Source organism: Dermacentor andersoni, chromosome 3, assembly GCF_023375885.2.
Source record: "Dermacentor andersoni chromosome 3, qqDerAnde1_hic_scaffold, whole genome shotgun sequence".
In the NCBI taxonomy this organism is placed as follows: Eukaryota; Metazoa; Arthropoda; class Arachnida; order Ixodida; family Ixodidae; genus Dermacentor; species Dermacentor andersoni.
In genome coordinates this window covers 139,354,247-139,378,010 of record NC_092816.1, presented here as the reverse complement: position 1 = coordinate 139,378,010, position 23,764 = coordinate 139,354,247, and the positions used below count along the sequence as shown (strand labels likewise).

Here is a 23,764-nt window from a genome sequence, read left to right as displayed (position 1 = left end):
TCAATGAAGAGGTGCTTAATTACAAATGAAATTCGGGGATTTTACAAACCAATTCTCCAAAATGACTATGAGGCACACCATAGCAGGGGGACTCCAAATTATTCTCACCAACTGGAGTTCTCTAAAGTGCACCCAATGCACGGTACAAAAACGTTTTTGCATTTCTCTCGCACCAAAATGGAGGCCACTGCTGCCAAGATCGAACCCACGTGCTACTGAGCTAGATCAATCTAGCTCAGCAGCAGGATGCCACAGCCACTTAAGCTACCACAGCGTGTCAGCAAACACGTGTGCACAGGCTGGATCTGGCCGAAAAGCCCATAGCCAGCCCTGCCCGTGAACTAGGTTCGCGTAGCCTAACTTCATCTTGACTTGGGTGCCAGCCTGGCCATCGCCTTCTTTTGTTGGGCAGGCTGAGCCACACGCAGAGCCCTATGTGAGCTTGGAACGTGGATAGCATCTTTGGATGCTGACCTCTGAAGGATGCAGTGAAGTACACTTGAATGTTGTTCGAACGAAACGGGATATTACAAAATAATGGATTCAGTCGAACCTCAATATAATGAACCTCGATGTAACAAAATTCATGATGCAACAAACTATATTTTCATTTCCTGATCTTAGCTCCATTGAAAACCATGTATTTTCTTTCACGATTTAACAAAGTAATTGCGTGGCACAGTTCTGACTTAATGAAGTTTTCAGCCATCTCAAGCGTGAACTTGGAGACTGTATGGCTAGTTCATCTAGCAAAAAACTATAAAAATGTTGGCTTAGGCAAAAGTTATTTTCAAACGACTTTCTGCATGAAATGTTTGAGTGGCAAAACTGCCGTCAAAGCGTGCATGCCGATATGCAGGTGCCAGTAAGCACACGCCAGTACGCACACTCCGGTACACACGGACCGGCAGGTAGGTACGTGCGCCAGTAAGCAGGAAACACCGCTGCACTATTTGTCGCCTAGGTAAACTACTTGCACAGGCAGCGGGACGTGTGACAGCTCGCAGTGCTTGGAGGAACGCGAGACCTGATGATGCCTTCTGCACAACAGGGATGGGAAGGGAGGGAGTGAATGCACTGTAACGTGGTCAAGCAGACAATCGAATCGGGGGGGGGGGGGGGGGGGGGGAGGAATGCATGCATCTCCTCTTCTCCCGCATACAATCTATGCATTTCAATTTCTTGCACAAGTAATGTCAACCTCTTTAAGCAGGATCCAGCTCAAGCATTAAAATTATGCTGTCCGCCACTGGCAATTTAAAGAATGTATAACTAATTTTGAAGCACCAATAGTAGCAGTAGCAGACAAAATGGTAGCAGTGACTAACATGCATGGACAGTCGAAATGGTTGGTGCCTTCACACACATTTTGTTGTTCCGTGTCTAGTGTTGGCTATCGCATAATCTGAAGTTTCCAATGCATGGTGTAAAGCGCTCGCGTGCGCTGTGACTGCGGGTTCGTGGTCATCGAGTGAGATCTGTTAATGTTTGCGTGAGCCCCCGTGACACTGATAAAGCTACGATCCTTACGTTGTGCAGTTGTCCATTTGCTATCGTCATCAATGCTTTGCCTTTCTGGTGAAACAGCGACTTTTCTTTGTTTCCTCTTTTGCTCAGGACGAACACCCATATCTTTTTACAATTTTGCATTTAATTTGCGGGCACCGGTTGTGAGCACTAAGCACCATCAGCCACGGCGTCTGGCACCGCATGACGCAAGACGCAAGTCTTGGACGCAGTGAGCCCAGTTGATGCATTGCTCCCAGCGCGCTCATAACCACACTATTATGTGCCGACCTTCCTGCAATTTGTTTATAAGTGCTTACTAACAAGGTACTGTCCACCAGGAATGCTCTGGAAATTTGTGAAGTTGCTTTTAATGCTGCAGCTTTCAAACTATATTTCAAACCGTATAAAAAAACAATCCCAGCCTGTCTTCAGTTCGGCATCATAGACCACCGGCCGTCTGTGTGCCCCCATCCCAACCCAGACCGCTGTAGCCAGTGTGGGACCCTCGCTCCCGAAGGCCTCACCGACCACAATTGCCAACTTAAGTGCCTCCTCTGTCACGGTGCTCACGAGACCGAGGCCAGAGGTTGCACGGGCAAATACCGGAAGCCCACGTTGCCCTCGGCACATCCTCGAGCGCTCACGTCACCACCACTCCACGACAAGAAGGGCACCCACCCGAAACAGCCTGGCTCCCAGCACCCGGCCGAAACCCAAGAATTTCCGCCGCTCGATGTCTCGACGGCACCACCACAGGGGAGTAGTTGGGCAGGAATTGCTACTCCTAAGCCTCTCTCTCCCCCACCTACTGCCCCTCCCTCCACTGAACTTGCGGCCCTTCGCAAGCAGAACGCGGACCTTCAGCGGCAAATTGCATTACTGACCAAGCAAGTTGCATCCCTTCAACAGCACACTTCGCAGGCGCCCGGCCCTGCCGGCCACCCCCCTCAAGCCTAGCCCTCAGGTGGCGCCCACATCGAGTACTCCCCCGGCTACCGTAGCTAAGGCTCCTCTGCCGATTGATTCAACTTTGCCCCTCGAGGAGCACGTCTCCAGCCTTGACAATCTGCTCCTCCACCACATCTCCACTTTTTCTGTTCAACACATCGTAGCTGAGGTACTGCAGGCCATTCAGGCCTGGGCGATTACTCAGTTCAAATTCAAAACATCACGGTCCCGCTCTACCTCGCGAAGTAGTGTCGGTTCCGCTTCCCGGCACCGCAAGGTGACCACCACCACCTCGACACAGGGCAACCCGGCTTCCATCCCCCTTCCTGTCTCCCAAGGCTCTGAACAGGGCATGGAGGATGACATATAAAATCTAGGACATTCATGATGGCCACCAACCGTACACCCCATTCAAATCTGCCGTCCCGCTTCGATATCGTACAGTGGAACTCCAGAGGTTTCGGGAACAGGCGAAAGCGCTCACACCTTTCTCTATTTCTCCAATCACTTGACTCTAAACCAGCCATCTTGGCACTCCAGGAAACTGGCTCAACCCCAACCGTTTCCAGCTACTGCCCCTACGTAGGCGGCACCACCACTTGCCTCCTCATGTATAAGATGTACATGGCGGTTCATTTCGATCTCGATCTGGACCTCCCATATGACTACTGCATGGTCTCAGTGCTCCCTCAGCGAAGGGGCCAACCCTCGATTCATATTTTGAACGTGTATTGCCCCCCTCACCTATCGAAGGTCTCCTTCACGCAACTCTTCCATCAGGCCTTGCGTACGGCGGCCCGTGAAGCCCTGGTGATAGTCGGCGACTTTAATGCCCCCAGCCCTCACTGGGGCTACCACTACGAAAAGACCCAAGGCCGACAGCTTAAGGAGCTCATCTCCTCGCTTAGTCTCACGCTGCTCATCGATCCGGTACATCCTACACGTTGCGGTAATTCGGTGTCACGTGACACTTGCCTGGACCTCTCCCTCACCCGTAACATCCGTGATGCTACGTGGGAGAATCTCGATGAAACCCTCGGTAGCGATCATTTTCTGCTCCGCATTGCCTTCACACTGCGACAGAAAATGCGCCAACACTGGGGCCAGGCCCGTCTTACCGACTGGACCAAGTTCAGATCTCAACCCTTAACCCTGATCCCTGATTCAGACGAATAAGTGGCATGGGCATCCTATGCCCTTCATACGCAACGAGCGCACACACAGGCCCTTGCCACCTCTAACGTGACTCCTGCTATCGACCCACACCTCCTCCATCTCTGGGATGCTCGCCGCAGCCTCATACGCCGTTGGCGGCGAAACAAGCTAAACCGCAAACTCCGCTCTTGTATCGAGGCGCTCACCACACAAGCGGCTGCATATTCTGTGCAGCTTGCCGATTCAAATTGGACCGACACCTGCACAAAGGCAGCAGGCCAGATGAGCTCCAAGAGCACGTGGCGACTCTTCAGGAGCCTTCTGGACCCCTCCACCACCCGTGGAGAAATACGGCGTCAACTCCGTCACGCCTTGCATGCCTATCAGGGCACGACGGATCAACTCGCGAAGGATCTCTACAACTGATACATTTGTCGCATGGTCGACCCCGTGGGCCCGGAATACACATATTCTGGTTCCCCCAACTCCAACATCGACGCTCCATACACGCTTCCCGACTTGCGGGCTGCACTGGCGAAAATGCGCCGGGGCACGGCTCCCGGCCAGGATGGCATCACAGTGTCACTCCTAGCCAATCTCTCTGACCAGGCTCTTTTGTCGCTGCTCTACCTTATTAACTCAATATGGGACGGCTCGCTGCTCCCATCAGAATGGACCACATCGCTGGTCACATTCATCCCGATGCCGGGCAAGCCGGTTAGCATTGAGGCCCTGAGACCCACCTGAGGCCGGCAAGCTCATGGAAACTATGGTCCGCGTCCGCCTTTCCGCATACCTGGAGGCTAGGGGGAGGACCTTTGCCGACACGATGTTTGGCTTTGGCCTGCATCTGTCGGCACAGGACATCTTGCTACAGCTCCACCACGATGTCACAGAGCCGACTACTATGCGCCAAAATGACAAAGCTGTTCTCGGTCTCGATCTTCGGGGCATGTTCGACCATGTCAAACACAGTAGCATGCTCGCTAATGTTTCCACCACAGACTGCGGACAGAAGTCTTTCGACTACATCCGCGCTTTTCTTTCTAATCACGCCGTCTTCATCCACCTCGATTCCACCGAGCCCAGCCATCACCCACTAGGCACACGGGGTACACCTCAAGGAGCGGTCTTGTCACCTCTACTCTTCAACTTGGCCATGCTGAACCTCCCCTCCCTCCTGCAGAAGGTCGAGGGGATACACCATACGCTCTACGGCTCAAATCGAGGAACGCCTACAGCAGGCGGCCCTTCTAGTGGACACTTATGCCGCTTCTTGTGGCCTAGAGTGTTCTCCATCCAAATCGGCACCCCTATCAGTTTCCCGCCTACCGCCACCCCAGATTTCTCTCCCGTCCGGACCCGTCCCGTCGGTCCAGGGCCTTCGGATTCTCGGGGTTCAGCTCTCGTTCTCCCTGGACCGTAAGGGTACCATAGCTGCTCTCTGACGCACCAGCGAACAAGTGAGTCGTATGATTCAGTGGGTCTCTACCAAGCGTGGCGGCCTCCGGGGGACCCAGTCCCTCCAGTTGGCCCAAGCGTTTGCAACCAGTCGGGTCCTCTACACCTCACCACACCTTTGCCTGCGTCGTCACCACAAACACCAGCTGGATATTCTTCTTCGCTCCGTTTACAAGCACACACTGGACCTGCCCATCACTACTTCCAATCGCCACTTTGCGGCCCTGGGGGTGCACAACTCCTTCGCGGAGCTGCGGGAAGCCTACCGCGTCAATCAACTCACTCGTCTGTTGCAGACGCCTTGCGGGTGCCGCCTGCTACAGAGACTTGGCCTCAGCTCAATCTCTAACCTGGTCCCTCCCTCCCCGATACCGGAACTCTGGCGCCAGAAGCTATGGGTGAAGCCACTCCCCCGCAACATGAATCCCGAACAACACCCCGGTCGCAGGCAAGTGCGTATTGCTGCCCTCCAGGCGCGCCACTCCGAACGCCCCGGCGTATTCTACGTAGACGTTTCGGGCCCTTCCCCCTCAGGTCACTTCACGGCCGCTGTGATCACCGAGGGTCACCACGTCGATGGCCTCTCGTTCAGAGCTGACACTGTAACTCATGCAGAGGAGGTTGCCATCACTTTGGCCGCCTCCCACCCCGCCACTCACACTATCTTGACAAATTCACACTCAGCCTGTTCTCGATACATCCAGGGTTCCATCGCCCTGCTGGCGGCTAGTCTCCTTCGAGCTGCCTCCTGGTGCTTCAACCCTCACTCCATCAGAATAGTCTGGACCCCAGGCCACACAGGCGAATGCCGCTGCCCGCGCTTCTTTCCTCCGGGCCGCTGCCCTTTCATGTCCTGTGTCGGAACCTGGCAACTCGAGCCTCACACACCACAGCGATATTCTGGATTATTATCACACTTCGAGCCGACTGTACCCTAACCCTACACACGGTTTGGCGAAAGCGGATGAATGACTACTATGCCGCCTTTAGACCAATACTTTCCTTAGTCCGGCGGTCGCCCGGCACTTCATGCCGGAAATCTCAGGCACGTGCCCGACTTGTCAGGTCCTCGCCGATACCTTTCACGTTGTGGCTTCGTGCCCCACCACTCCACTTTCCTTCTCATCCCCTTTCCCCATCCCTACTAGAGAGGCTTGGGAGGAGTACCTGCTCGGCTGCTCTACACTGGAAGCTCAATGTTCCTTAGTGGCGGGCGCCCGGGCAGCGGCCATCTCCAATGGCATCCCGGAATAGGGGCTGCCACTCAGGCACACAGCAAGAAACTCTCTTATTAACTTCTTGAATAAAATGTTTCTACCACCACCACCTGCCCTAGCGGATTAGTTGCAAAACGTTTTGGAAGGGTCGCGCGCATGGCCATGCGCTGGAAAGTCCCCCCTACCCCAACCCCCCCACCCCCACCCCAAAAAGTGCTCGGACGCGCGCTGCTGCAAACACTCGTGCCGTGTACCATGTTGAAACTCCACTAGTAGCTCGACGTCGGTGCGGTGTCGAAAACGTACACAGCGTAAGACTGGAACTCCACTTAAAAACAAAAAGTGGCCAGGGCTTCATCCAAGTGGTCCAGACTACACCGTGAGCCATGCCGCCTTTCATTGATGGCTAGCAAATTTAATGCAAAACCCACGCGTTACACTTGGGGCACTTAAAAACATCACGCTGCTGACGAAGTCTTCTTGCAGCGTGAGCCCTCACTTGCTGGTGGTGGCAGTGTGTGCTTGACTTTACGCACGCGTTTAAGGCATGGTAACACTGGGTCGATACGAAACCGACAAGACGCTCACGCCAACGATTGACCGACAATTCAGCACAGTGCGTCACTGAAACTATCGTACCAGGCCAACAACGATGCAATTATATACAACGCAACCAATGAGCGCAAGTTGTCGTACTGCGACGGGCTTTCTTGTCGACGGCACCGACAAAATCAGCGTGCTGTCCACCATTCGACCAAACCTCGCCTGATCAGCCGTCGAACCGACAACACAATAGCGACAGCGTCTGTGCTTATACATATAATTTATCAGGCTCAAAATGAGTCAAACACTCCTACCCAGTTGAAATGCACAAGCTTCAACTCTCTCAAGCCGCGCACACGAAGTTTGAGCCAATGTTGATACTGTCGAGTTCGTGCAGCTGCTACCGGAGGACCTTAACTGAAACATAAGCAGCTAGGATGAAGGAAACTGCTCTTATAGTTGAGCTCTGGCCTGAGCAATTGGAAACCAACAACTTTTCACTTCACACGGTGCATACACAATAAGCGGCAAGTGGCAACACAGTGCTGTACCAAGGTATGTACGTCACCATACCCCTAAGCTGCCGGTCGCATTCGTCACATAGATGAGTGGGTCTGTGCATGTTGTTATGCTGACACATTTCTCAATTCCAGAGATTCACTGTTTAGCTCTGTGTCAAACTGGAAAGAAGAGACTTTGCATTGGGTTTACAGCTGCATAAACAACTGTCTCGCTCAGTTATACCAACGATGTCAGTGATGGCATCTGCGTTTTCGCGAGAGAACAACACGGCCTATGTATGATCGCTTATGCGAGCACAGGTTATCTTATAATGCTTTATAGCACCCGCAAAATAAGTATGATGGGAGTTAAAGAAAAGCGAAAATCAGTAATAAATTACCAGCCTGTAATATATGTATCTCGATCACAGTTGCCGTTGTTTAAGTGGTTCGGCCACTCATATTTACTCGTCTCAGGGTGGAACAACACGGTACATATGCGCAGATATGTATGGTTTGCTACATTTTGACATTATTTAATATCAGTGATGCATCTTTTCCACAATATTTGAAGCTAACAACGATCTGTGGCTGTAGATGTCAATGTAAACAAGTGCACCGCTTTGTTAAATCCGACGTGGAAGATTCCGCTCGAAGAATTCTTGAATATGCGAACCGTCTAAATGATGTGTGAAAACAATACAAAAAGCAAGCTCCAAGTGCAGAAATCACTGACAACAAACTACAAAACAACCGTGTCGGCACACTGAACTCAGCGTGCCTTTATCGGCCGCACTGTTTGCACAAGAGCACACTCAGGCCTGCTCACCCAGTAGTGGGCGAGTGCAACATGGCTTCCAGGAATGACATGCAGTGCCAGAGAAGATATTAATAATTATTTGCGATTCACGAATTGCACAACCGATGCGCACTCAACGTGGGTGCAGGTACACAAGTCAACCGGCAAATGCCCCGGCACCCTTCCAAAACGTTTCCAGCGGCGTGCGGCAGAGGGCAGCACAGGAAAGTGAAAAAGGCGGATTACCCTTGTAGTTCCCACAGAGATTCATATATATATAAAACCTAATTTTAACAAAGTAAAATTGACTTGCCAATGGATATAACAAACTAGGTTAGTCTCCAAAACAAAAAAAAGAAAGAAGCATTGTGCACCGAGCATACCACTTTACTCTGGGTTGAGCATTCATTTGATGCGACAGTTCAGAATTTTCATGCCGAACATGCTGTCGAGTAACACTGGTCTTTATCACCACCGTGAGCACAGTAGCCACGCACAAGCAGCACTTCCTTATTGCACCTGTCGCTCACTGCAGTGCAAAGCTGGCAAAGCTAGGCGTACAGGCACGTCCTCCGAGGCCGCTATCTCGGGGGCCAAGTTCAGATAGCCTAGCAGCGCCACACCACATATCGATGGTGCTGCTTGAACACAGTGTGCAAAAACTAGTACCTGCACTTCTCTCTCTTACTGCGGAGTTCTGCACAAAAAGGCGTGACCTCCGAGATTGCGTTGGTGCGATCTCGGGGGTCACGAGCCAGCCAAGCCAAGCTGGTGCTCTTGCACAGTGGGGCCTGCGAGGCCAGGAGAGGGCAGTGGATTACAATGTTTTACTGTTTAATTTTCACCTGCTGAATGCATCTGCTTATGCAGCTGACAGTGTTTCTGGCGCTGTGCCGAGCTCTGTCGGCTGTACACTTCCGTAAGTTCGCGAAGTATCGTGAAAGTGAAACCATCTCCGAAAGTCGTGGAGGTCGCCCGACAATACCGTCCCAGCTGCGTAGTCAGCACACCATGCTGTGTGCCATATACTGCTCGAACACGACAGACTTTGTTTATATTGCAGCATGCTAGCTGTTTTCTTTGTTCGTGCAGCTATTTAACGGGTTTCATGACAACATGACCAAGCAAAGTGAAAGGCGGAAGTGAGAGACCATCGGGTTGACACGGAAGGAGGCTATCGTAAATGCTCTCATATCAGGTGCTAAGAAGTCGAGTGCTGCACCTGCCGAACATTCTGTTGCTGTTTTCTTAAAATTTCATTGCATACGTGGCCGCGAAGAAGGAGACTTCTTTGCATACTGAAAGTTGTGCCCACCATTGGGCGTATACCGCAGTAAAGGGCAATAATGCACATAACGAAGTAAAAGATATAATGAAATAATTTTGGCTTCCCTTCAACTTCGTTATACGAAGTCTGAGTGTATATCTTGCTGTAAGGCAGCTTGTTTCTTCATTTTTGGAAATAGAAGTATGCGTGGAAACTTTTCCAGAATAGCCTGCCACAAAAAGGCAGTGCTCAGAATTGTATAGTGAGTGTAGTGACCCTTACAACACCCATTCCGTTATGGAAGCTGAGCTTCAGGAATATATGTCAACAGAAATGTCACACAGTTCCACATCTGATTTGCTGGAGTTTTGGAAATACAAGCAGTTCAAGTACCCCAAACTTGCTCTGCTTGCCAAGATGATCTTGGCAGTTCCGGCAAACAGTGCTGGCAGCCAACAGATCTTCTGTTCAGCAAGCTTCTCGATGCAGGAACTTCGCACATGTTTGAAATCCGAATCAGCGGACAACTTATTTTTGCATGGTAACTTATACCGTATTTACTTGCATAATGATCGCACCACTAAATTTTGTCGTCAAAATTCGATTCTTTTTTCTTTCCCGTGTAATGATCGCACCCTGAACTTGCCGCAGCGATATGTTGCATGCCAAGTCTAGCTAATAATAATCGTGCTTACCATCTGTCAAATGCTATGCGAACGACTCTTCTAGACAAACCAAGTGGTGTGCGCGCACCAAACATTCTTAAGCAGATGCCCCATTTCAATCAATAAATCAATCAGTCAATCAATCAATCAATCAAAAAGTGAGCTTTATTTAAACAAGTCGAGTAGTGTGTACAAAAATAGTTGGACCAATAGCCTATGTGGCTAGTAGCTGGTCCAATACACAAAAGTGTATTCTTTTTATCACTTTCTGTACTTACATGAAAAAAAAAAAGCTACAACCAAACTTGATTTTATTATGTGTAGGCTTTATAATGGTTGTGGTCAACAACAACTAAAAAGGTGCCTTTTGATTCTTCTCGTCTGTACTCGTGGGCACACAACAAATCGCGAGCGGTAACGATAGTAGCCATGTTTAAATTGATACGTTAGTAGTGTACCCTATTCATACGCCGACGCTTGTAACATAACTAAGATATTCGGCCACCCTTAGCGGAAACGTGCCGTATTAGGATAGTAGTGAAGACAAATGCCGCAGTTTACGCAGCATGCTTGCCATGTGTTTCCATGTCACTGGCAGCTAAGCGCGCCCATCTGTTTCTCTCCCCTTAAAGTGGACATGGCTACGTTATTGCCGCAAACTTGCCGATATTAACTATACTATTCATTACAGATGCGGAAGAAAGTGTTTCAATGCACGTAATGTACTCACAAGAAGAAAAATAATCGCGTTCGGCGTGTTTGGCTTGCTCCACCGGCCACCATTCTTGTTTTAGTGTCCTGTACTGTTTACAGCGGCAGCCGGCTGTTTGTTGACCTGTTGTCATCCCGCAGCAAACGTGGGATGAAAAAAATTTTCTTTTCGCGGGAGATTTAACCCGCGTAATTCGCACCCCTGAATTCGTGTCAATTTTTTTTACAAAAAAGTGTGATCATTATGCGAGTAAATGCGGTAATCTGTTTGTGTGTTGCAAATATTGTAGGCTTTGTATGTTTATTTAGCTTTCATTCAACACGATAAATACAACTTCATTTAACAGGAAAATATATTGCGTCATCACTGCAGCAAAGCCCTGCTAGTGTTGAGCCAGGCTTGCGTTGAAAGCAGCGGACCAGGACAAAGGCCAGCCTTGCAATTGTGTACCCATCGCCAGCTTTCCTAGCATCAGAACACAACAGGTAAACATGCAGCAATAAAGCTGTCTTTAGCCAGCACACATGGGGATGACTCTCTCTAACAAAGACCAACTGTCTTTCATTCACCTTTTCCCGCTTGTCGAGGACTCTCCGCATGTGAGCCTCATACTTTTCCGTTGCTACATCCAAGGTTTCCAGGGTTCCTGCAACGGAACAAATCATGTTAGTAGACACCCTGCAAAGCAGTTTGCATGCTACACGAGACACTTACAGCATACAATATACGAGAGTACGCCATAAGAAAGGTTCCCACACGAGGACAGGCAGTGCAAAAAGATGAAGACAGCAGAAATGCCTGCACACAAGACTATCCCTGTACTGCAAACTCAAACTTTGTTTCTGAAGATGAGCTTCAAGGAGGGAGGTAGACACAAGTCTTAAGCCTGGGATAGATTGAGCGAGAAACCTGCGTCCAGGCGACGAAATATACTCGGCGAACGCTCGCCCCTCGGCGTCCAAAAATTTGACTCCCGCCGGCTACCCAGACTGATTGGAAAAACGCCGCCCAGCGAAAATCGCCATTGGAAGTGGCGGGAGCGCCTTGCGCGCTCACCAGGTGTCGCGGCAATTGATCTCCCTCTGACTTCCGGCAGCTGGTTCGTTTTTGTGTACTTTTGCTTTTCCATCGGAGCGTCCGTCGCGCGGCCGTGCTGAAGCAACGAAATGCGGGCATTAGGACAAGTTTGGCCGCACACTTTCGGGCACTCTGCGCATGAACGGGACACCATTGGTCATTACAGCGGGATACTGAATGTTTAAAAGTAAAAATTTGTGTAAACTTATCTTTCGTCTACAAACTTAAGTGAGGTGCTTAAGAAACAGATAATAATTACATGTGCGGTGCAGTTTTCTTATCAACTCGATCGAAGGTGCCATGGCGTAATATAGTGTGTGCATTGTACTGCTTTTCTTATTATTGTATTATTGTATTTTTTTTTTTTTGTGTGTGTGTGTATGGTGCCGCCCATATTTGTTCGGGTATAGCAGACGAAATGGTTTGTGATTCGCGGCGCCCGAAGCTGTTCTTTTTTTTCTTTTCGCTGTCGGCACGCGTGCCTCGCAGAGTTTGGTTTTGTGCTTCTTCGGTCAGAAGCCACCCCTGGCCACCCCTGCTCTACTACAACAACCCTTCTGCTCGAGTGCTTTGAGGGAAAAGAGCAACGGCAGATTACAGTTAGACGCCGGCCATGCCTGGTCTTCTGGCTGTTTGCATCTGTGTGGGCCCAGGCAGCACACGGAATGCCTAGTGCATCGAGAACGAGAGCCGCTGATGGGCCCATTCCATGCCAAATAATGATAATTCCATCCTTCCCGGATGCAGTAGTAAATGCTTGTTATTGGAGGAGGCTTTAAAACAGGAACTGAAACTGAAGTAAACATGAATAACCACAATGTGCTTTTACACGACGTAAACAAAAGTCACAGTTGGAGAACTACAAAACCTTCTGCAATGCCTGTGCACCATGGCGCCACTGCTCAACGTAGCCAGACGACGCAAAGCCAGCCTGCTAAAACACTTACAGCTCAATGAAATGTGTGGAAATCATTTGTAAGCGCCTCTACAAAACTTTTTTTCCAAGTTGCTTAGTCATTAACAACAAATAATACAATAAAAGGCCTATTTAGTATTTTTTTCTTATCCAAAAACCCATTCCTAGGGCCTGGCAACACTGACAAATATGCGGCGAGCGCGTGGCGGCATCCGCCTGTTTGTTGCTGAACGTAAGAGATGCCAGCGAACCATCAGTGTCGTCACGCCGCATCTATTTGTGGCGGGCGATGTTCACTGTGAAAGTTTACTCCATGCATCTCGGGCTTCAGAGACCAAAAGAATGTAAAAAAAAAAGGATAAAAAATTTATCTTTAAGATGGTATTATTATAATACAGAGTCACTGTTGCATGTGCTCTCCAAGTTCAATGTGTTCTGGAACAATATTTGGGCTATAATTGCAATCTACATCACCACCCGGGCTATATTTTGGCTGAACAAGCAAAACAAACAAACACATTTCTATCATGCTACACTGCTCATAATCAATTTACACTATCATAGCCATCCTGGTTGCATTTGAAAGAGTCACCTTTTTTCAATTCCCCCCCCCCATGTCCCCCATCTACCCATTAGTTATGCAGAAAATCCACTTCAAAAAGAAGTTACAACATGTGAACCCATTTGCCGACTGAGTATGTACATGTGACTAAAAGGCATACTGTGATTGGCGGAGGCGGCTGGCGTCATTTACTTCGGTCCAAAATTAGAAGTGTGTGATGCCATTTTATTCATTGCGCAAGTAGCTAGCATGCAGTGATGATAGATTCCAATCAAACGTTGGAACTTGGCACAAGTTCCGCCAAGAAGAGACGGATAAATGTTTATTTAGGATGGCTCTTCGTTCATGCCATCAACCACGATGGTGCCCACCGGCAGTTTCAAGCGCTGTGGAATGCAGAAGCAGGCTGTATTTGTTGTAAATTATTGCTAGTATGTACTATTGAAGCAAACTGGATCCAAAGCAGCGGGACCAGTAAATGTTCTTATTAATAGCCTTTAAATAGCACCCAAGCAAACAATGCAGGCACCTTCTGATTAGGTGGTGTGACGCAAATCCCAGAACTTGGCTTCCGAGATTTTCAGCACACCTTGGGCATTGCCCAGCCTTGGAGGCCATGCCCAGACCACGCACTATTTCTCAACTTTTTGGGTTTGTGCATCATTATCAGCAAGCCATAATGGCAGCGTCTTTTTTCAGCTGTGGTATTAGGAACATCTATTTCTTCCATCTTCTTGTGATTCATCCATTCCTAATTCAAGTTCAAAATTTTGCAGAGAGGCTGCTCTATACCTGTACAATCTGAATCAATAGTGCTTTCATGCGATTCAAAATTTCAATGCAGTTGGCCTTTAAAGGGAATCGCAGCACCCCTTTCCCAAAATGAACAACCTCCGTGTGACGTTTGAAGGGAAAAATATTTTGTGCTGCCGCATACCACAAGAAAGTCGGGCAGAGAAAGATCGGACGTGCCGTGTCTACAAAGAGTAAATGCGAAGGAAAACTGCAACTGCAAGGCAAGCCAAACTTGCCTTCCTCGCGCTCAAAGAGCAACAGCAGGTCCCCAAGGGTCTCGGGCCAGTCAACAGCAGCATACATGCCTCGAAACAGAACCTTCCGGTAGTGCTTGTCGTCACCAAAAGTCCTGCACATGGAAGGTGGCAATGTCGCATGCACAGGCTCACTGACATGCTTTACACTATTACTGAGATCAAATAGAGCGAAGAATATTATTAGAGAGTAATTTAAAAGAAACTTAAGGCAAGATACCTTGGTAAATTACACTTCTGTAATACACAATGGGCCAATTTTACCATAAAAATTAAATTATGGGGTTTTACGTGCCAAAACCACTTTCTGATTATGAGGCACGCCGTAGTGGAGGACTCCGGAAATTTCGACCACCTGGGGTTCTTTAACGTGCACCTAAATCTAAGTACACGGGTGTTTTCGCATTTCGCCCCCATCGAAATGCGGCCGCCGTGGCCGGGATTCGATCCCGCGACCTCGTGCTCAGCAGCCTAACACCATAGCCACTGAGCAACCACGGCGGGTAATTTTACCGTAAGCAAATCTTATCAGGTAAGGAAAGAGTTGAAGGGGCCTTGAAACAGTTTTTGAACGTGGTAAGAGTACATTGTCAATCTGTAGAAGAGGCTCCAGTGAACATGTGAGCCAAATATTATTGCACTGCATGTGGCAGGGAATTTACAATCTCGTGCCAGAAACAGTGACAACATTTTAAATAATATTGTCACGTGGTGGTGACGTTCAATAACACAGTAGCAATACTGTGAACGACAAAACTAACTTTTATTGGGCGAACCTGTGCCCACAAAACAGGCTACACTTATAGCACAACGATAGTGGCGAACACGCTCGGCGATCGTCGAAAATCTGATCAGCGGGTCAAGCGCGTCGGCTTTTATAGAGCAGTCATCGAATGTTCCAGACTAAACGTTGGGACCCGCATGCCTTCTACAAAGATCTACACCATTCGTGTCAAGCGATGAAATAAGATAACACAAGGTTCGGCGACAACAGACAGCGGATAGAAGCATCGATAACTTTCCAGAAACTTCGGATACATGCATGCGCGTCCCGCGCTGTGCGATAACATTTGTTAGGCGGCAAAACGTGTCGCCCGATAAAGATAAGTACACGTGTCAATATTATTATTCTTAATTTTGAGTTAAATAAATGAGAAATATATATGTCTGTGACACTAAAAATAAAGAACAATTATTTCATCTTTGCGCTGCCAGTCTGCCCACAACAGCTGCACATAGCTGCGTCTGCCGAGTGTGGCCTCCGAGACAGCAGCGGTGTGCTGCGTAGTGTAGTCTACCGTGGCTACCACAGGGTGCTGAGGTGAACCCTGTTACCATTGGGACACTAAACTTTTGGGTGGGGCTTTGCCCTTTTGGCTTATCCCGTGTAGCTTTTAGCGTGCTAGCAGAGACGAAAAGAGAGAGAAAGCCACTCACTGTTGTGATAATTACGTCTAACTACAATTAGATACATTTTTTTTCAGCAGGTGATTCGTAAGGCAACACTCTTTAAAAGGCCCCGGAAACGTTTTTTCATACGCCTAGACACAGAGGGTATCCCTGAAGGAATGCTTTCTCACAAGAGTTTTGTGCCAGTGCTCCATAACGCAGGTATCAGTGGTTAAACATTTTCTCCCCTCAAGACGCGGCATTCCCCCTCAACTTTTACGCTGTGTGGTTATCGCTATGTCCCACCTCCTTCATGCACTGACCCAAGCGTTGTCTACTTCCGGTTTGTTTCAACTGAGTGCATTCCCGCGTATTTGTTCAAAGCAGCTTTTATCGTTAAGCGTGGGCTACGTGGAGTGAAATTTCAAGACAAACTTTGCACAGAGGACTGAGACGCAGTGGCACCAGGCGCAATGTTCGCTGGCTTGCTCTACATGAAGCGAAAAGAGGTGGATACCGCTGAGGGCGTTCCCCGCATTGCCGAGAGCACATATACAATGTACAAAATACAATGTAGCTGTTTACAGAATTGTTTCAGTTTGATAATTGCCTCGAAACATGTAAATATCTAATAATATATATAAATACCATATTTTCGTGCGTATAACCCGCACTAAAAAAATAAAAAATAATAATAACAATAAAGTTGGTGTGTGCGTAGTATGCGAATTTTGCCTGTAGGTGCACCACACCTTGAGGCAACGTTCCCTGCCATTTAGTTTTGTTATCTCCTAGGGAACCTCGCAAGGATGAACTCGTACGTCACCCGTCCCTGCGGAGCTCCCTTGGTCCACGCAAAGCGCTTCACGATACAGCGGAGAGAAATCATCGGTGGGATTTTTGGCTCAGTCACATTTTCTCCATTGCCAGTGCCCATGCAAGGGCTGCTCTGTCCACACTGTCATCCTCTATCATGTGAATGCTACTAGGCCTGCGAAGTTACCTGATTCACATCAGATGTCACGTGACTGAATTGTGTGCAATCACATCCGTCGTGTGAATCCAGCTTTCTCAGCATTGCCAACGGAGGTGGGAGGGGGAATAGAGCTGCTAGACAAGTTGTGCATCTGTGAATGGACTGCTTTTGCAAAGATTTGAGCATCATTGTATGCAGTTAGTTCCGCGAGTAATACGCATAAATTTTTCTTTTCTTTTCTGGCTGTTGTAATTGGGGGTGCAGGCTATATGAGAAATAATACAGTACATTCACAATTTCTCATGAGATTTCTTAGTAGCCGTCAGTGCAAAAAAATAACTGTTGCCACTAACTTCTTATGTGATGAGATGGGCAACTTATAATGTTTCTTCTATCCTAGAATTAAATATTCAGCAGAGACGTTTAAAGTGCTCACGTGTGGGAATGCGAGAGCATTATACCGTTTGTAGCACACCTTTAGTCGGCCAGAACCATGGAGCCGCCGTGGCGTCAAGGAAGCATGCTTGCCTCGCACCCCTGATGCCCGGGACAGGTTTTCACCCAGACCGAAATTTAGAAAATTTTCTTTTTAACCCCTTGTCAGGCGTGAGAAATCTACTCATGGTTTGTGCTATACCTTTTGCCGAATGAACTGTACCGTATGCAAGAACCGAAAAAAGAAAGAATTATTTCTTGTACAAGAATAATGTAAGACATGTAGATGACGACAAGGATAGTGCTTTAATGGACTCCATGTAGTGGGACTGGGGAAATGCAGAGACAATGAAGACGTCTTTGTTCTGGTCGTTTTGCAACAGGCTGTTCCGCCGTCTTGCTCAATGTGTTTTCTCTTGTTCACACTGAACCGTGACACTGGTGGAGGTGCTGGGTAAGACAACCCGATGCTCCGGACTCCTCCTGGGAGCTGTTCATCCAGCCCGGACACTCTGTCGCTCACTGCAATGACTGTGCATCATTTCAGATTTGGATGCTAGGCCTTGCTCTGGAGCTGATCCCCCTGCAGGAACCTTAACCCAGACGCTACCCATCGCCGCCCATAGCCGACGCCAGCCCGTCACAGGATCCCGAAACTGTCTGTTCGTCCAGACCGCCACAGGTAACCCTTCTTCAACTGCAGATTCCGGATTGCTTTCACGGTGGCACCTTTGAAGACATCGAAGATTGGCTTGACCAGTTTGAGCACATCGCCAAGATCAATGAGTGGAGTTCAACACAAAAGCTCTCCAATGTCTATTTTGATCTTGACGTTAGTGCTCATACGTGGTGTGAAAACTGTGAAGGCAGTCTATCGACCTGGAGTGACTTCCACCATCAGCTCCTTGATACCTTTGCGAGTGTCAACCGATGGGACAGTGCCCAGCAGCTAATTGAGCTACGGGTTCAAAAACCCAATGAAACCATTGCAATGTTCACTGAGGACATGGCCCGTCTGTGTCATAGAGCCGACCCTAACATGACACATGATAAAAAGTTACGCTACCTCATGTGAGGCGTGAAGGAACAGTTGTTCACCAGACTGGTGCGCAATCCACCAAGTACCATGGCTGATTTTATTATGGAAGCTACTGCTATTGAGTGAGCACTTCATCAACGATGCAGGCAGTACGATCGTCATAACAGGCCGAGGCACTGCATTCACAGCCGCATTTTTACATCACGTCCTGATTCTCAGTGGCACAACTCACAGAAAGACAACAGCCTACCATCCACAAACAAATGGACTAACGGAGTGCCTGAACAAAACACTCGAAAACATGCTTTCAATGTACATGAATATAGAGCACAAATATTGGACGAGATTCTGCCTTATATCACGTTTGCTTATAACACCTACATGGATGACTCCATTTAGCCTTGTTCACAGATGGGAAGTAAGGACGATGCTCTATGCCATGCTACGACATGAACCTGGCGACATTGACATGGATTCCAATGCATTTATGCAATGTGCAGAAGAAGCCAGGCAGCCCGCAACCGTACGAATATACAGGCAGCAAGAGTACGACACAGGTCGCTATAATGCCCATCATAGACCTGTAACTTACGAACCCGGCGACCGTGTATGGGTCTGGACGCCTATACGAAAACAGGAGCTATCCGAGAAGCTCCTCAGGCAATATTTCGGACACTATAAAGTGCTGTGATGGCTAAGTAACGTCCCATACAAGGTCATTCCAGATAGACCTTACTGCACAAGGCGCCGCCAACACCGTTCTGAACTTGTGCACGTAGTGCGCATGAAGTTCTATGTCAATGAGTGACTGTACGACGGGCTTTCCTTTTCATCAGGCAAACTTTATTGTTTAGCATTGAGGCGATGCTCTTTTAGAGAGAGGGCAAATGGCGCGTGCTGTATGTGGATATGCAGATGACGAGGATAGTGCTTTAACGGACTCCGTGTAGTGGGACTGGGGAAATGCAGAGACGAAGAAGACGTCTTTGTACTGGTGGTTTTGCAAGAGGCTGTTCTGCCATCTTGCTCAACGTGTTGTCTCTTGTTCACGTTGAAATGCAACAATATTATCTGAAAAATCAGCGGTACAACACCTGTTCCACTGATAACTTGAGGCCATGAGTGAAGGTGGGGCACATGTTGTCCCTCTGCACACCTTAGGCTTCATCCTTTCAGGCTCTGAGGTGATTAAAACTTTTTATAAAAGTGTTCAAAGCCTGTAACGCAAAATGGCACTTGGCAGGCTCTACATACAAGCTTTGTGCATGTTTCCTGCGAAGTTGTTGAGGACCATTGGCACCTTTTGCATGTAGTGGTGGTGCACGGATAGTGCCGTTGCCCAATGAACCAAATGTCTCTCGGCATCTCTGTCATAATTGGGCATTTCTTGCTTCCTTTCTTGTGATATACTAGACTGCACCGACCCTTGCGAAAGCTCCTCCCATTGATGAGCTATCTGCCCAGTATGACCCAAAAGAACCGGTATGTCATGCTGTTTCTGTCGCAGTGCCGGACATCTTCAACCCCTGCGTTCACCATATTTGCAGGTAGCTGAAAACAATGGCTCACTCTCATGCCAAACGCATTACATTACATTACGTTACAGTTCATTACAGTTCATCTAACTGCGTTACCGGAGTGCAAGAAGTCATTTTTGCATTTATCGCACAACTTATTTGAGGCGAAAGAGCAACGAAATTCACTTGCTTGAAGAGCAAGGACAGCCAAAAGACATATCAACAAGAAAAACAACTCGTACTACTAGTGCCACCTACCAATTCAAACAAAAACTTAAAATTATAGTTGCTTTATCTTCTAACGCGCTGCCTGTTTCTTTGTAGCTACGCATGTCTCTCTGCGCACTTGAGGCAACTATCGCTTGTGGTTGCAGGTGGGATATATATGTCCCACTGACCAACAAAGGGTTAAAGCCATCATTTACTTTGTTTACAGGAACCTTCCAGAGAAAGCTGACACCAATGTGAGCATTTTTTGACATGTTTTTACTCTGCGTCGTCGGCCAGTTTTGGTACCATATTTCAGTCACGCTGACAATGACGAATTTTCATGTAACGGGGCATATAATGCTTTCGCATTAAGGAAGAAAAAATACGAAAAACAATGTACATAGATATCGAGAATCAAAACCACACTTTCTGTGTAGGAAGCGGAGACTACACTCCACTACACCAAAGTCCAACTCGAGACGATGGCTTTCTGGTGGACGTTTTCACACGTGAGGCACATTAAATTGCCTTCGCAATGCTTTTTTGGTGAACATCTGCTTGCTAGTGAACTTTTCTGCTACCACTCTGGGCAAATTACGCACAAAACTTGGCTCTGTGACAAATGCAGGATCTGCTAAAAGAGCCTTTCTTTTCAAAACTGCGGGTGACGGCTGCACTAACCAAAACGGTTGGTGTCGACATTGACTTGCTCACGTCTCCTACAGCATGCAGTCACTGCAGTTCACTACCTGCACACACCTACAGTGCAAGATGAGCACAGTACAGAGCTGGTAACATTCCTGTTCCTCCCATCAAAGAACATATCACTGCTTCTATTTTCATGTGAGAAACCCTTCATGTCCAATTGGCTGCCACTGCAAGAACTGTAGCAGACAATCTGCATCAGGGTGTCTACCAAGTCGACATTTCCAAATTTCCTGAGTTTTCCAGGTTTTCCCTGAGTGCCTTTGCAAAATTCCCCGAGTGACGCAGAGCTATGTTTTATGTCAAGACGGGCTGAAACCATATCGCCCGATGCTGTCGTTCTCTAGTAAGCATATGAAAAATTTTTTTAAAAAATGAGTCCAATTTGAATACTAAGCAGTAGTGTTTATGTTACTGAAGAAGAGAATAGAAGGGAGGGGTTAGTGAAATGCACAGCAAATAAGATGTCTTCAAAAAATATTGCGAATCGAGTCGGGTATTCTCAAATACGAATAAAATGGAGATGCATACAGAAGCAAATATTTTCGAATGGGAGCTATTTCTATCAACTTACAGCAAGCTCAGTGGTATGAGGTGCGAACTTTGTCACAATTGAGATTCTCTCTCAACAGCTCGTAAGTCAACCTCAACTGTCTTGAAATAGTCTCAGCCCGCGCACGACACCTCAATGTTGTGTTTCACTGCTTTAAAGAGTTTATTTTGGTTTGTAAGAGAGACACCTGCATCTCGGCATCGGCCAACACTTTGTTTTTTGAGCTCAAGATCCTTCAAAACGGCGGCCGCACGCTTCCTTTCCCATTCATTCCTCAGTGCGTAGGTCCTTTCTGTTCTTGTCCTCCTTCCACCACTCGTTCGCCCCACAAACCATTTGAAGCATCTTCTTGGTCAGTTGCACAGTCCATGTCCGATTTTTCGAACTCCATAGGGGCCACGACAACGTCCGAAAATTCGGCGAGTTGGAAAAAATGAATGCACGTCATTTACTGCCCTTAAGGACTCAAACCGCCACAGGCACATTCGAAAACGCTCTGAAGGCCTGCCGGTACACGTATTAGGCACATCGGTGCTCGTACTGTGACAGGAAATACCGGGTGCACGCGTGTATAATTAAGCAATACGCACTGTCTCTCGTGGCATAGCCCTTTCCCACGCTTGTTATGCTTCACTGCAATACTTTTGTGTATGCTTCACCAAGTAACATTTCTGTACAGAGGCAAAGCTGACTTTCGGGAACCGGCATTATGCAACGCGGCGTGCTTTCCAAGCTTCTAAGCCAATCGCGAGGACCACAAAGATGGAGTCCGTGCCATTGCTGACAGTGGCAAATTCTTTTAATAAAAAACACGGCCCCCAATGGCAAGAAGCTTCATAGCAAACGTCGAAGCAGCTAGGCCTAGCGTCTCCGCAGTGGTGGCTACGGCTGCCAGTGGATGTGCGTGCGAGCGCCGGTTCGTGGCGGCAAGGTAATCAAAATGGCAGCGGTGGTGGCTTTGATTAATGCCGTTTCGGACCTGTGGTCACAAAAAAACGTCCGGAAAATCGGACAGCGAAGAGTTCTTGCGTCTGAAATTTTAGACGTTCCGATTCATTGACTCTAGGGGTACGTGCTGGTGCCACGAAGCCGTCCAAATTATCGGGAATCTGGAAAGTCAGTCATTGACTGTACCTTGGGAACTCCTCCAGCCGACGACAGGGCATCAAAGACAATTCATTACGATTCCTGCCTGTTACTCGAGCCAGCCTTACCACGACTTTCGACCCTTTCAATAAAATTATAGCTAATTTCCCTGATAAAGGCACAAATTCCCTGAGCTTTCTCTGAGTTTTTTCAGACTACTCAAAACCCGAGAATTCTCGGTTTTCCCGGTTGGTAGACACCCTGTACATTCTCAGGCGGAAGTGGGGCATTGGTTCAAAGGAATGTCTGCATTTATTGACTATACTTACCGTATTTACTCTAATCTAGGCCAATAGTTTCAGTGGTGATGCACATTTTGAAAACCTTTTAATAAATTGCATGCTTTAGGCAGAGCTCTTAAATCTGCCTCTTGATTATCAGAAGGACATACCCTACCGACTCGGTACATTTGTACCCAATCGTCAAAATCATTTCAGGGTCCCTTTAATAGTGAGGCTATTCTATGATTAGTTAAAGAAAGTGTTTCAGGGTCCCTTTAAGAGAAACTTAAGTCAAACTGCCAAGATAAACTACACTTCTGTAACACATAGTAGGCCAATTTTACCGTAAGCAGACTCTTAGCAAAGCAGAAAGGACACAAAAAACGAACTGAATGGTGGCGACACCATTTTCACAGTTCTGTACCAGCTCCTACGGTGTGAATTTTGATGGTGTTTGAAGCATACAGCATGTAAAATTGTCTCGGCCACAGCAAATCACACAGCTGTGCAGCAAGAACAACACAAGTGAGGGATGCCTGCACGACAAAGGGCTTTAATGCAGCCTTCTATCTCCCTGAATACCTCGGTTTGGGAAGAGGGGAAGATGGCTTGGCAACATTCTCAGGTGACAAGAGAAAACGATGTGGAAGAGAATTCAGAACAGAGTTCTATTGTGACAAGTGCCCGTGACTCACCGATTATGGTACATTTCCAAATGCTTTTACTCACAATAGAACATTAAGACCATCTTTTTCTAATTCAATGACAATGAAATATGTAAAATTAGTGCTGATTAGTCAGCGCTCAAATTAAATGCACGTGTGCCTCTAAGTTCTTAAACAAAGGACAGTACCTTAGAACTGCCACTGTAAGAGCAAGATTTCAAGTTACTGTGGCTTAGTGGCACTTAATGAGATAGCTAAGACAAAACAAAATGAAAGAGAAAAGGGCACCTCTCGAAATTTGCATAATCGAGCCATGTCTGGGCATCGGTGGCACGCCCCTGGTTGGTGATGTCATTCCACAACTCACGGGCTCTGGGTAGGTTATGGCACACCTTGGCCTGAATGTGCAGAAAGTAAAGAAAAAGAAAGGACAATATTTTAGACCTTTTACTGCATGAAGTTTGAAATAAATGCATCGCCATAAACTGTAGAAAGTTGAGGAAGATGACAGTTCTGCTTCAGAAGGTA

At 47.8% G+C, this 23,764-nt stretch overlaps 1 protein-coding gene across 2 annotated transcripts in view; it reads right to left on the bottom strand.

Moving 5' to 3' along the window:
* LOC126525150 (squamous cell carcinoma antigen recognized by T-cells 3-like) overlaps positions 1 to 23,764 on the bottom strand; it is a 106,238-nt gene that overhangs the window by 38,805 nt on the left and 43,669 nt on the right. For both annotated transcript variants that reach the window (XM_050173204.3, XM_050173205.3), the window contains exons 12-14: positions 23,525 to 23,634; positions 14,363 to 14,475; positions 11,346 to 11,422 (exon numbers count right to left, since the gene is read on the bottom strand). In XM_050173204.3, the coding sequence (XP_050029161.2) occupies positions 11,346 to 11,422; positions 14,363 to 14,475; positions 23,525 to 23,634 (300 nt within the window). The remainder of the gene's footprint in view (positions 1 to 11,345; positions 11,423 to 14,362; positions 14,476 to 23,524; positions 23,635 to 23,764) is intronic.